This window comes from Notamacropus eugenii, chromosome 3 (assembly GCF_028372415.1).
Source record: "Notamacropus eugenii isolate mMacEug1 chromosome 3, mMacEug1.pri_v2, whole genome shotgun sequence".
NCBI lineage: Eukaryota > Metazoa > Chordata > Mammalia > Diprotodontia > Macropodidae > Notamacropus > Notamacropus eugenii.
In genome coordinates, this window is record NC_092874.1 from 15,283,092 (window position 1) to 15,297,466 (window position 14,375).

General features: G+C 51.6%; 1 protein-coding gene and 1 non-coding gene across 2 annotated transcripts; one reads left to right on the top strand and one right to left on the bottom strand.

The window, feature by feature from the left end:
* Nucleotides 1-859: 859 nt before the first annotated feature.
* LOC140497982 (U6 spliceosomal RNA) lies at nt 860-968 on the bottom strand. Its single transcript, XR_011964977.1, has one exon. It is a non-coding gene; the product is annotated as a U6 spliceosomal RNA (small nuclear RNA).
* A 4,396-nt stretch (nt 969-5,364) lies between these two features.
* On the top strand, nt 5,365-13,974 carry MALSU1 (mitochondrial assembly of ribosomal large subunit 1). The gene is made up of 4 exons (XM_072650929.1): nt 5,365-5,606; nt 8,608-8,786; nt 10,155-10,236; nt 13,277-13,974. The coding sequence occupies exons 1-4, from the start codon at nt 5,384-5,386 to the stop codon at nt 13,468-13,470; spliced, it is 678 nt and encodes a 225-aa protein (XP_072507030.1). The 5' UTR covers nt 5,365-5,383; the 3' UTR covers nt 13,471-13,974.
* The last annotated feature ends 401 nt before the right edge of the window (nt 13,975-14,375 follow it).

The following is a 14,375-nucleotide window of genomic DNA, read 5'->3' on the forward strand; positions in this document are numbered from 1 at the left end:
GCAATGCATAATTAGTTCAGACAAAGCTTTCCATATTTCTTCAAATTCTTCATATTCACTGTTCCTTTCAGAGCAATGATATCCTATTACATTAATCACACCATAATTTCTTCAGACATTCTAGGTTATTCTGAATTTTTTTGCTGGAAATTGTTGCTTTAAAAATTTTGGTATATATGAAACCTCTCCCTCTCTCTGCAATGTCCTTAGGGTAAAGCCCTGTAGTAGGATTGCTAGGTCAAAGGGTACGAGCAGTGTGATTTTTCTCATATAATTCCAAATTGTTTTCTAAAAAGACCAGAGCAATTCACAACGCTGCCAAGTGTAATTGTGTAAATGGGTGCCTCTAGCCACAAGTGCCTTCCAAGCCACCTATTTTCATCCATTATCATTTCCACTTGGGGGAGGGGTGAGATCAAACCTCCGGATTATTTTAATTTGCATTTCTCTTATTATTAGAGATTTGTAGCAGTCTTTCTACGGTTGTTAATAGTATTCAATTCTTCTTTCAAAATAATCTATTCTTATCTTTTGACCATTAATCTACTGGGAAATGCCATTTGGTCTTATATATTTGTGTCAATTCCTTATATATCTTAGCTACCAGACTTATCAGAGATATTGGATGTAAAGATTTTTCTCCACTTAATTCATGCTCTTTGTGCTCTGGCAGCATTGATTTTTTTTATGCAAGCTTTTTAATTTTATATAATCAAAATTGCCCATCTTGTCTTTTGTGGTCTTCTCTATCCCTTGTTTATTAATTTCCTCCTAGCCAGAGCTGTGAAAGCTATCTCCTTTCCTCCTTTAATTTTTTTATGTGATGTGACCTTTTATGTTTGGGCTGTGGATCCATTTGAAAAATATGGAACGCTTCACAAATTTGCTTGTCATCCTTGCACAGGGGACATGCTAATCTTCTCCGTATTGTTCCAGTGTTAGCATATGGGCTGTCAAAGTAAGCATCCCTGATGCCTCCTGACTAGTCCTTCTCCTGTTTTCCTTATTCTGCTGGGGGGCTAACGTTCTCAGGGGAGAGGCAACATGGTGTGGAGGAAACCATGCCCAGTCTGGATTTGAAGGTTCCTTAGAGGCAGGGCCAGTGGTTTCTAATCTTGTTAGGTTAATACGAACAAATCTGCATTTTACACAGTCCAACAAACATACCTGGCTCGAGCACTAGTGATGGGCACTGTGTTCAGCCCTGGAGATACAAAGACAAGATGAAAACAACCCCTCCCTTCAAGAAGTTTCCATTCTACTGGGAAGCTTGTAGTCTTAGCGGTAGAGGCAGTGGGAAACGTTAACAGAACCCTGGATTCCAATTCAAAGGACCTCGCTCTGCTTCTTAGTGGCCTGCATTACCTTGAACACTTGTTCACTTACGCTGTCCAGACCTCAACCTATTTATAAATGGAGAGGCTTATGTTATGGCCTTCTGCCTCTTCATCTCAATCAGACCTTCTGTAGAGGAAGACACAGAGGTTCTGAACCTCAGGCTGGTGGGCTTGGGTTTTTGTTTCACTATAATTGGTTTATTCTATGTGGGTCATTTTATGCATTTAAAAATATGATTTTGAGAAGGGACCCAATGGGCTTCCCCCAACTGACTGTCCAAGGGTTTTAGGGAAGAACTCTTGGTCCAAAGGGTCTGTTTCCAAAGCTTTCTTTGCTGCCACATGGAACAGGATGATGTGTGTGTGTGTGTGTGTGTGTGTGTGTGTTTCTCATTTGCAGGGAAATGTAGGTCATTCCTGGTAACAGGTAGTTTCTCTAGTTTTCCTCCCCTCCATACTATCTCTGTTCCAGCCGAATTGGATTACCAGCTGTTTCTCGAACTCTCCGTTCCATCTCTTGCCCTGGGGAGGCATTTGTTCAAGCAGCCCCCACACCTGCAGTGGGCTGATGGGGCCCCTCAGAATATTGAGCTCCAAGGCTCTGGGAAGTCTGTACTGATCCACCCCCACGCCCCAACACTCTCTTCCTCCTCCAGTTACTTGGCACATGCTTATCTGCCCACCAGAGAAGGCCAGCCCCCCAATTTGCACAGGGTAGGTACTTAATTGCCACCCCACCTCCCGGATTGGCCGGCGATGTCATCAGCCTGTCAAATTGTTTTCTAACTGCAGGGGCAGATGTGGTGCTTCTTCAAAGGGTGTGGGATGACACCCAGAGCTGGTTAATTCGCATTATTATTCCTGATCTGAAGCAGTCTTTAGTGCATTTGCTTATAGGCCGTTATTCTTTTGAAAGAACTTTGTTCCTCTACTTGGACAATTCATCTTTTGGGAAACGGCTCCTTGGGCGTACGTGTCCGTGTTGATCCTCCGTCGAGGTGTAAAGGACTATGAGGTAGAGCCTGCGAGAAGAGCTGGGCTCATCCTCGGACGACAGTTACCTCTTGTCGCCCCCCTCCCCACTTGGCCTATTTCCACAGCTGTCTTATACAGGGCTGCTGGGAAGGTCCTGTCTGCTTACATGCTGTATCCCCTAAGTAGTAAAGGAGCCCCCAGAGGGCAGGAACAATTAGGTTTTTGGTTGTGTGTTGGTCTTTGGATCCCCAATGCCTAGATCTATCCCTTGTACACTGGAGACACTTAATACATGATGGTTAAATTGAACTGACTCATCAGATCATCTGCTTAGAGAGGAAAGGCATCTTAGAGGTTGTCGGACCCAGGAGTCCTTAACCTGAGCTCTGTAACCTTGGGGGTTTGGTTTTGGTTTTGAGTATTTTGCCAACTTGATGTGCATGTAATGGATTTCCTTTATGATCTCATATACTTTATTGGATGCTGTTATAACTAATTTTGAGCCAGGCAAGGTGGTACACATCGGTCGTACTTGTGGCTGACACCAGATAAGAATCTCTGATAAAGCTCACAAAGGCTTAGGGTTAGACTAAGTTCGACTAGTCCCAGAGAGGAGTGAGTGACCGAGAGCATGTAAGATTCAAACTTAGTGAGCAGAGCCAGTTCTGAGGACACTGTTCACAGAAACAGCCGCAGTGTGTGAGGACTGACTTGACAGACTTGGCCCTTCTCAGCAATGCGAGGACGTAAAACAATGCCATCCATACCCAGAGAAGGCCCTATGGAGTCAGAAGGCGAGCCCAGCAGAACACCTTCTTTTTTTGTTTTGTTTCTAATGGTTTCTCCCATTAGTTACAATTCTTCTGTGAAACATGACTAATGTGAAAATGGGTTTAACAGGAACATATGTGTAGAGCCGCATCAGACTGCACGCCACTTTGGGGAGGGAGGGAGAGAAAACTTAAAACTTGTGAAAGTGAATGTTGAAAACTAAAAATAAATAACTAAACCTTTTTTTTAAAGATTCAAAATTAGGTTTTCTGAAGCTCTATTCTGTGCCCTTCCCATCATGCCATGTCCCCATCAAATGAAATAATAATGTAAAATGCCCTTCAAAGTTCAGTACAAGTGCTGCCTTTACAGGAAGCCCTCTCTGCTATCCTCAGGCTGACAGAGAAGGGGTATGCCTGAACACCAAAATCATGCATCGTCCTGCTAGGGAGAACACGGCAGCCTCCCTCACGACTGTGTGTGCAGGCGTGTGTGTGTGTATGTGGGGTCTCCTGTACAGAATTTAAGCTAAATACATTTTCTCTCGGTGGATAAGAGGACCCTGGTACTTTGGGGCTTATGGATCAGTATAGAGTACCCTATTAAATCAGAAGGTAAGTAAGCTCCTTCTTAAGGAGGGCAATGAAGCGTTCACCCATCTCTACCCCCTTCCACGGGCCTCCGCAGTGTCTGGTGTACAACAGACACTAAATAAATGCATGTGGACTGCCTGACCAACCGACAGGATCCTCCCTTGTCACCTTGTAGTTGCTCCTTTGATTCCTACAGCTTGATTCTGGTAGAGTGTCTGTAAAGCAGCCGGGCAGGCTGAGCACACAGGTCCAGCGTTCAAGGCCCTCCTTATACCTACACAAGGTAGGCTGCAGGGCCCTTAACACCCTCCACGTTGGGAACGCTTCCCATTTATCTGGATACGCCTCATTCGGACAGGGCTGTTCACAGATTGTCTCTTCTACCAGAGCCCTGCAATGGCAGGGACTGCCTTTGGCCTTTCCTTGTATCCCAAGTGCTCCACACGGTGCCTGGCACACAGTAGGTGCATCATAAATGTTTACTGACTGATTGACCTGCATTGGGAGAGAGCTTTGCCCTAGGGGTTCTCTGATCAATGAACTCACAAGTCCAGGCACCAGCCCATGTGACTCCATGACCTGCCCTCACCTTTTTTAGGATGCCAGCTAGGATGCTTACCTTTGTATGGCCAGCACCCAGCACAGTGCATGCATGGCACACCACCGGTGCTTAATAAATGTTTGCCCACAGATTCAGGGCTTTGAACCCCTCTGTCCAGTTCTGCAATATGTTTCCTGAGGCCAGCAACTGTTTGATTCTTGCTTTTCGGGTAGAGTCGGAAGCCAATCAACAAGCATTTATGAAGCGCCTACTGTATGCCAGGCACCGGGATAACCACGAGGAGACACAGGAAGGCTGCCTCCGGTCTCGGAGGGGCTCCAGGAGGCCCCCGGAGTGGAAGGGCCAGGGGGGAGGCACCGTCAGGGGCAGGCACCGAAAGCAGGTGTCAAAGTGGGGCCTGCGGTGTAACCCACGTGGTCAGTGCCCTGTGGGGGGACACGCATGCGCACATGCATGGACCATGGCTGTGTGCGCACGCACCTCCTTCTGAGGGCCCCAAGACTTCCAAGGCCTCCAGCAGCCCGAATGGCCAGAACACAAGCGGTGCTTAATAAATGCTTCTGGGTGGGATGGCGACGTGCACTTATTAGACACCGGCTGCATGCCGGGGATCCCAAGAAAGGTCTAAGGGGCGAAACAACCGCTGCGCACACGGGAGACCCTGGGAGGGGTCCACCGTGGCCCCCCCACCCCGTGGGGCGGCCCAGGCTCCCTTCTTTGTCCCAGGCCAGCAGGGGGCGCCCCGGCGCACGCGGCGCTGAGCCTGGTGACTTCCGGGCACACAGGGGATGCTGGTTAGGACTACCTTGCCCAGGCCCCAGCAGACACCACGGAGGAAGGCGCTTCCCAACCCCCAAAGCGCCAGGGCCCGCCAGGACTCAGATGACGCAATCCCCTTCCTCCACCCACCCGCCCGAAGCGCGCCCCCGAACGGCGCCGCGAGCACGCGAGCACGCGCACACTAGCGCAGGACTCCCGCCGGAACTGCAGATGTCCCGGCGCTGACGTCACGCCTCTGCGGCGACCAATCGCAAGCCGCCGAGTTCCCTTTATAGGGCCAATGAGGCGGCCCCGCGAGAGAGGGGCGGGGCGGCCGCTCGAAGCAGCGCACGTGAGACCCCCCCCACCGGTGCGCACGCGCAGTGATGGGTTCGGGCCTGCAAGTGGGTGCCCGCTACTGGGCTCGCCTCCTGCCGCTGCTGAGGCCCCGCGCCGGCGCGTTCTGCTCTGGCGCGAAGCCCACGTTTCCGCAGGCGCAGAGCCGGCCGGGCCGGGGCTTCGGTCCCGCCTCGGCCGTGGGGGCTCGCGGGCTCCGGAGCGGAGCGCGGCGGGACGAGGCCGACGCCCGAGCGGAGCGGGCCGCGGCAGGTACGGGGCGGGGCCGGGCCTCCTCCTGCGCCGGCCCTCCCTCTCCCCCTCCGGGCCTCCCGCGGCCGCAGCTTCCGGCGTGGGGCCCGCCCCTTCCGGCCTATTTCGCCCGGAGGGGAAGCCGAGGCCCGGGGGGAGGGGCGATCGTGCGTCCTGTCCTGGGGTTGCGCTTAGGCCGGCTCGTCCGTAAGAGGGGGGCCCTCACGGCCTACCTTTGTGCGAGCACGTCGTTAGGCCGGGCGGGGAGCCCCGTGCCCAGCGGGCCAGGGGGCAGTGCAGGGCCTGGCCCTCTCCCACCTTCACGTGCCTGAGTCTCCCACGAGCCCGCGTTCTTCCCGTTTACAGGGGAAGGCACTGAGTCCCGGGCGGGCCGAGGGGCTTGCCCACGTCACCCCATCAGCCAGTCCGAGGCCCCGGGCCCCACGTCTGGTCTGCTAGATCCCACCTGGCATCTCAGTGCCCCCGGGAGCCTGGCACCTAGCGGGCACTGCCCCCCGGCTACGGCTCCTGGGAACCTCGCCTGGGCTGAGAAGGCAGGCCCGGCCTCCTTGGAAGGGGCAGGGTGGGTGTGTTGGTCCCTGCCCCCGGAGCCAGAGGCCCTGGGTTCCAGGCCCAAGCCGGAGAGGGCACCTCTGGGCACGTGCGTCACGCCTGGGTGCGCCTGGGCCCCACTGTGCCCCTGCCGGCTTGTGAGCCGGGCCCTCTGGCCTCGTGTCCGGTGCCACCCTGGCCGAGCCCTGGAGGTCCCAGGCGTGGCTCCGAGGCTTCTTCCACTTGGCTGGACCCCTCTGGGGTGCAGAAGGCCGTCGGCCCGGGCGTGCCTTAGTTTCAGCTGGGCCTTCAGGCTCCCTCCAAACCCCCCACTCCTGGGCAGCTGTGCCCCACCGTGGGGCGCCTGGGAGGCAGGGCCGAGGTGCTGGGTGTCCGATTGTCCGGGGGAGACGCTGTGCCGAGTGGGGCAGGGCGAGGGCAGAGGGCGGGACGCGGGGAGGAGGCTTCCTTGGTCGGGATGTTCAGCTGGCACTCCGTGTTTACAGTGGATGGAGCTGCCACTGGCCTCCGTGTGTGCCTGGAAACCTTCCCCGCGGTCTGATTGCCTCCCCACGTGGGAGGGTTCTTGTGCCCCCCTGGGCTGTCTGAGGGTTTGTTAATAGTAGAGCTGGGGGCCTAGAGGGTTCTGTGCCCGAGGCCTCCCCACATGGCAGGGTTCTTGTGCCCTCCTGGGCTTCTCTGAGGGTTTGTTAATAGTAGAGCTGGGGGCCTAGAGGGTTCTGTGCCCGAGGCCTCCCCACATGGCAGGGTTCTTGTGCCCCCCTGGGCTGTCTGAGGGTTTGTTAATAGTAGAGCTGGGGGCCTAGAGGGTTCTGTGCCCGAGGCCTCCCCACGTGGCAGGGTTCTTGTGCCCCCCTGGGCTGTCTGAGGGTTTGTTAATAGTAGAGCTGGGGGCCTAGAGGGTTCTGTGCCCGAGGCCTCCCCACGTGGCAGGGTTCTTGTGCCCTCCTGGGCTTCTCTGAGGGTTTGTTAATAGTAGAGCTAGGGCTCTAGAGGGTTCTGTGCCCGAGGCCTCCCCACATGGCAGGGTTCTTGTGCCCCCCTGGGCTGTCTGAGGGTTTGTTAATAGTAGAGCTGGGGGCCTAGAGGGTTCTGTGCCCGAGGCCTCCCCACGTGGCAGGGTTCTTGTGCCCTCCTGGGCTTCTCTGAGGGTTTGTTAATAGTAGAGCTAGGGCCCTAGAGGGTTCTGTGCCCGAGGCCTCCCCACATGGCAGGGTTCTTGTGCCCCCCTGGGCTGTCTGAGGGTTTGTTAATAGTAGAGCTGGGGGCCTAGAGGGTTCTGTGCCCGAGGCCTCCCCACATGGCAGGGTTCTTGTGCCCTCCTGGGCTTCTCTGAGGGTTTGTTAATAGTAGAGCTGGGGGCCTAGAGGGTTCTGTGCCCGAGGCCTCCCCACATGGCAGGGTTCTTGTGCCCCCCTGGGCTGTCTGAGGGTTTGTTAATAGTAGAGCTGGGGGCCTAGAGGGTTCTGTGCCCGAGGCCTCCCCACATGGCAGGGTTCTTGTGCCCTCCTGGGCTTCTCTGAGGGTTTGTTAATAGTAGAGCTGGGGGCCTAGAGGGTTCTGTGCCCGAGGCCTCCCCACGTGGCAGGGTTCTTGTGCCCCCCTGGGCTGTCTGAGGGTTTGTTAATAGTAGAGCTGGGGGCCTAGAGGGTTCTGTGCCCGAGGCCTCCCCACGTGGCAGGGTTCTTGTGCCCTCCTGGGCTTCTCTGAGGGTTTGTTAATAGTAGAGCTAGGGCTCTAGAGGGTTCTGTGCCCGAGGCCTCCCCACATGGCAGGGTTCTTGTGCCCCCCTGGGCTGTCTGAGGGTTTGTTAATAGTAGAGCTGGGGGCCTAGAGGGTTCTGTGCCCGAGGCCTCCCCACGTGGCAGGGTTCTTGTGCCCTCCTGGGCTTCTCTGAGGGTTTGTTAATAGTAGAGCTAGGGCCCTAGAGGGTTCTGTGCCCGAGGCCTCCCCACATGGCAGGGTTCTTGTGCCCCCCTGGGCTGTCTGAGGGTTTGTTAATAGTAGAGCTGGGGGCCTAGAGGGTTCTGTGCCCGAGGCCTCCCCACATGGCAGGGTTCTTGTGCCCTCCTGGGCTTCTCTGAGGGTTTGTTAATAGTAGAGCTAGGGCCCTAGAGGGTTCTGTGCCTGAGGCCTCCCCACATGGCAGGGTTCTTGTGCCCCCCTGGGCTGTCTGAGGGTTTGTTAATAGTAGAGCTGGGGGCCTAGAGGGTTCTGTGCCCGAGGCCTCCCCACATGGCAGGGTTCTTGTGCCCCCCTGGGCTGTCTGAGGGTTTGTTAATAGTAGAGCTGGGGGCCTAGAGGGTTCTGTGCACAAGGTTCGTGTCTTTGTGTTGGTATAATGTCTGGGGAGAAACCCTGGCCCTCCTCCCGGATGGGTGGCCTAAGTGAGTGGCCACTGCTGGTGGAGGCGGCCTCCTAGTTACAGAAACTTGGGTACCTATTCCAGGTCACACCGGGCCCAAACTGGACATTGACCTGCTTGTGTCTCTCTTGAGGCAAGAAAATGCAAAAGATATTTGTGTGATCCGGGTTTCTCCAGAGCTGAAATACACAGATTACTTCGTGGTAGTGAGTGGAACCTCCCCGAGACACTTAGCGGCCATGGCCCAGTACCTAGTGAAGATGGTAAGTGGTGTCACTCTTAGTTTGTGCGGTTAGGTAAGGTGGTGGGTATCGTCCCAGCCCACTGATTAGGGGTTGGGAAGTCAGCAGGGCCCTGTCTCATCCACAGGTTCCTGGAGCTTTGTCTTTGGACATTCACAGGACTATGGAGGATGACCTCATGGGAGGTGTTTGGAAAGGACAAAGCCTCAGGCTTGCTTATTTCCTGCTCTGTGGAGCTCTCCACCAAGATCTAGTCCTGATGGAAGTGATTTTTAGGGAACGGTATGGTAGATTGGTCCCAGGAGTGATCAAGACCACTGCCCAGTGACACTCCCAAGACAAGCCCAGCTGGCCCCACCAGGCCTGGGAACCTGTCCTGAAACAGTGGGTCCCACTCGCTGAATGTTTTGCTCTGCACCTCAGTGAAGAAGGGGTATGCAGGGAGCTGGGCAGGGAGTGGAGGGTGCTCCATGTGGGTCACATCAGTGCCACGGGAGCAGATGGTGGGCAGGGGAGAGAGGCCTCCAGGTGTGTAGTCAGATGCCCCAAGTTGGAATTAGGGCTTTCTTCCCTGCTGCTTGGGTGACCTGGACAGCTTCCTTAACCTTTCTGGCCCCCAGGTTCTCATCAGTAGGATGTGAAGGGAGCTCTCTATCTTGGAATGCCACCTACCCTCTCAGGAGGAGGGAGATGAGCTGCTGGTGCTGCCTGTCATCTTGGAGAGGGGCCTAAGTGGCTAAGAGCCACTCTTCTGGGGGTGCTTCTTACAGACCTTAAATGGGAGGAAGGTTGCAGGCTGAAATGATGCCCACACTGACCTTGGTGTCTGTCGCTTCTGTGCACATGGTGCAGTGGAGAGGCTCATCATGGAGGCTCCCTGCCCTGAAGAGTGCCAACACTGTAGCTTGGGCTGTAACCCACAGCTGAGTTGATATTTTCAGAGTAGACTTTCTCAGCCTGAGAGAGAACAAACAACTGAATGTTGACTCTCCCCTTACAAACTCCAGAGTGTTTCTGGAGTCTTACATTTTCTTGTCAGGTTTTAGATATCTGCCTCCCACATTAGAGTGCCTTAATTTGTTTGTGTCCATTTGGAAGATGAGAATGAATCAGCTTAGGGGTCTTCCCTTAAAGCTGTGGGGTCGAACCAGTGGGAGCAGCCCAGGGCTTCTAGGTTTGAAGGGGGAGGAGGGAGCATCACCACCTTGGAAGGACCGGCTGCTGTCTCGGTGACCATTGGGTAACTTAATTTCCTTTTAAGCTTTGGTAGATGTTCAAGCGGTTTTCTCCTGATGGAGGTTACCTCCCCTTTTGGTTCATTTTAAATGCTATGAGGACCTTGTAAAGAAGGGTGGTGTACTTTGTGCTCATTCTGGATTTTTGTTCCAGCATAAGTTCCTGAAATCCAAGAGTGAGGCTTTTGTTCGAATTGAAGGAAAAGATGCAGATGATTGGCTGTGTGTGGATTTTGGTAAGTTTGGGGGGGAGGAGGCTATGGGGACACTTTACAGACATAAGCTGTTTCAGGAGTGATCTATATCAAAGAAGTCTCAGCTGTTGCTGCAAACTTCTTTCAGACTATTTTCGGTAGCCAGGAAGTAGGCCTTTGAGAGTAGCATGCCTGTCACTGACGGAAAATGCCTGAAATTTGTTTTAAACGTTAAAACAAAGATTTACAGAGTGACCGACCAGGAAGCCTGGTGTGCATGCCTCCCCTCCCCCAACATCCCACTCCACCTCCTCCCCATTTCAGACCCAGGTGCTGAGGTGGGAGCTTGCCACCATTCATTCATCCCCTCATTCATTCCACAAATGTTGAAAAGCCTGGTGCATGCAAGGTGGTGAGCATGGGGGGAGAGCAGAGTCCAAAGATGAATGAGACATTGATTGCCTTCTGGGAGCATGCAACCTAAGGGTAAAATACAATGGAAACAGGTGGACTGCAGAGCCGAGGATGGTATGTATGGGCATGACACAGACATGGAGCGTTTCAGGGGAGACCTCCTTGCCACCTGGGCACATCAGGAAGGCGGTATCACATAAGCAGCTGCAGCAGCACTTGACCTAGGTCTTAACATGTGAACAGTTTTTTCTTTAATAAGCACAGATGGAGGGGAAGGGAATGAGCCACGCAGGAAACTGCAAAGCCTATTTCAAGGATGGAGAAGTGTCTCCTGAGCACTGAATGGAGAGCCTGGCCTCTCATCCCCATTTAGCTTCTTCCTAGCTCGATGCCCATTGGCAGATGTTTCATCTCTCAGAGTTTGTTTCCTCCTCTGTAAGCGGAGCAGGAGGGACCTTCCAGCACTAAGATTTTAGGAGTTGGAGCTGGGGGGGGGGGGGGGGGGGCGGGCGGCTTTGTTGTCGATGGTAGAGCATGGCATGGGAGGTTAGTGACTAGAGAACTGACAAGATTGGAGAGCCTCAGGACAATGAATCTGGAAAAACAGTTGTGGGATCGGGGAGACCAAATACAAGGGGGTCTGCAGTGGTCTTGACTTAGAAAGGATAATGTGGAAAAATTGGAAGGGGCTTGAGAACTTAATGAAATAAGGGAAAGGAAGAAGTCAGAAAGCTCCAAGCTTAAGCCTAGAGTTCACATGTCTGGTATGCTTTAATAGCAATAGGGAAAGCCAGGGAAAATGAGTTCGGTGCTTACGCATATGGGTTGGAAGTGACAGACCTTCAGGTAGAGGTGTTCAGTGGGTCACTAGAAGGGATGTACTTCAATTCTGCCACCTTTATGCACAAATTAAGGGCAACAGGGTCGGGTAGACTCCAGTAATATTAGTTCTGGAAGGGTGATCTAGGCTCCCCTTATCCTTTCTAGAGGAGGAAACAGCTCCAGGAGCGGTGAAAGTAGGAACCCGACTGAGTGCAGGGAGAGAGTAAATGAGGAAGGCCTTGGCAGGGCCGGTCTTTGTCCATCAGGTGTTCTTTGCACTCTATGAAGGCAGAAAGACCAAGGAACAGGCCAGCTTGGGCTCTTTATGGCTTCCAACTAACAACCGGACATAACCCCTCCGTTTGGTTTTCATCTAAAATTGAGGTGTTAGAAATAACATGTGGAAAGCTCATCTTTTCTTTCCAGTTCAGTAAAAAATTGGAAGATGGAGACTCACATACGTGAGCCAGCACGTTGGCCTGACTAAATTTGTGGAATGTTGTACACTTCATATTAATGCCCCATTTAAAGTGATGGATTCACACAGGGCTTTGTGCGTGTGTCTGTTCCTGGTTACGTCACCTCTTTTCAGTAAACAGTTTAAATGTGTGTCTTTTGGTAGTTATGGTTTCCTAATGGTTACAGTGGTTCTCTTTGATCAGCATGTCAGGATTTTAATGTCGCTATGGAGTCATTTTTTGAGAAAGGAACCACTGCTTTTGGGGGCACATAAATTCTAATGCAAACGTACACTTCATCTCTCAGTAGATGGATTACGCAAATGAGAATGTGTATTTTATGGGGGAAAATTAGTCTTGCTGATGAGTGGTTTAAATGAGTCCTAATAACCAGAAGAATTATTCACAGTGAAGTAAATACAGGGAGCTTGTGTTTGAGAGAGACAGGCTACATTTTGTCAGTGTTAGAGAGAGGTAAGTATGGTTTAGTGGAAAGATGGAACTGAACCTGGAGCCCAAAAGCTTTTTTTCTGTCCTTGGTGAAATCATTCAGCCTCTCTGCTTCACTATCAGGCAGACGGAGACATAACTGCATGTATTGTTTACTTTGCGGTGTTATTTTTAAGGAAAACACTCATTAGCTAAAGAAATGAGCTGCTCTGTGTGCAAACATAGCCAGCCTGTGCCAACACCTACACAGCACTTTTGATACTGGTAATTTGCTTAGCACTAGTTGTATTTCTAGCTGTCTGCAAAAAATTGGGTAAAGGCTTGGTTGGTCTTTGAAGATGTTAGGATAACTTAAGATTTCCTACCTCCACTCCTTCCCCTTTTTTGAAAGAAGAATAGGAAAGTTTGGAGTTAGAAAAATACTTTTGCTGGTTCTATGCTGGTGGGGTGCACCACAGCGATGGAAAAAATCAAATTCAAAATGAAAATTGCTTTTAGTGAACACCACCACTGCTTAGATTCTAGAAATTAGCCTCTGACAGGAAGGTTGCTTCTTAGAGAAAAATGGTTATCTTTATGGCAGCCTTAGCCTTGAACTGCTGTACCTGTTTTAGCTAAATAACAGCATTTGTTCATTGGGTGAGACCTTACAGCATCTAATTGGAAAACCCTTCAAATTGTCTTGAGACCCTGGTTAGCCTGAAGTGAGTTTCAAGCATTCTCCACTTTCTGAAGCTGGACGTGACAAAGGCCTTGGAAGCGTCTCAGTCTCAATTGCTGCCAAAGCCCAAGTGGCTGTCCCTGCGGCAGTACAGTCTTTGAGAGTTAACTGTGTTCACAGACTCTGCTGCTTGAGTTGCTTTCTTAGTTGAGAAATCACAAGTCTAGGAGCAAACCCAGTCTTCACTCTTCTCATAACTCTTTTATCTCCCTGACAGGAAGCATGGTGATTCATTTTATGCTTCCAGGGACCCGAGAAACCTATGAATTGGAAAAGCTATGGACCCTGGGGACTTATGACGATCACTTAGCTCAGATTGCATCAGAGTCACTGCCTGAAGACTTCATCCTTGGATTTCCACCAGAAGAGGAGCCTTCAGTGTGTTCTCCATTAGAGGCCGAGAGAGAATAAAGAGCGAGCTTTGAAGCAGCTAGAATTGGGCAGTGTTCTACTAGGACAGTGCAGCTTGTGGGCCAAGCACAAGCACTCAGTGTAAAAAACTTATGGGAAACAGAAAGCTTTGGAAACTGGGCAGTGGCAGCACGTTAGGGACTGGCTGGATGGGCCTTTCAGACAAGTTCCCTGAAACAAGAAGCGGTGCCTACACCCAGGAGGGGCACTTCACCATTTCTCCTGGTCGCTAATCAGTCTTGTGGAGTCAGTGGCCTGGTTTGACTTCTCACCTTGGAGGAGTCTCTCCTTATATCATTTAAAGATTTCAGCTTAAGCGTTTAGCACAGGGCAGAAACATCCTTTTGTTTAAGGACTGGCTACCCTGGGGATCATCTACGCTGGGTCTCCATTTTTATTTTTATGTATGGGGAGAAAAAAAGCTCCATGAGAAAAATTGGCAGTTCAGCTTATGGATTCTTTCTAGATTTGATATTGATGTGAAATAAAAAAAATATTAACTAATAGGGGATTGGTTCTTAATTTCCAATGTATTGTTTGCCCTCTGACCTTGAATTTAAGGCACCATAATTTTAGCTGTAAGCTTGTTGATATGAGTTTAGAGTACGATTCTATTTATCCACTTCCTCTGAGTGCCTTTCCATATTGGTTGTAGAATTTAAGCCATGCCCATTTCAGAGGAAGGTGTTCGTTCTACACTCGTAGATCCAACTGGCACTCAGGTGCTTCTAGCTCACCAAATTCCCCTGGCCAGAACTGCTAGGGATCTCTAGTTGTTTAGAGAGACAAAGCTTTTTTCCCTAAACAGAAATGTTTGGTTAACAGAACTGAGAGAGTGGACACAAGCTGTAGAGATGGGTCCAGAATTTTGGTCTCGTCTGTCTCAAAAAAAGACCTTCTGTTTC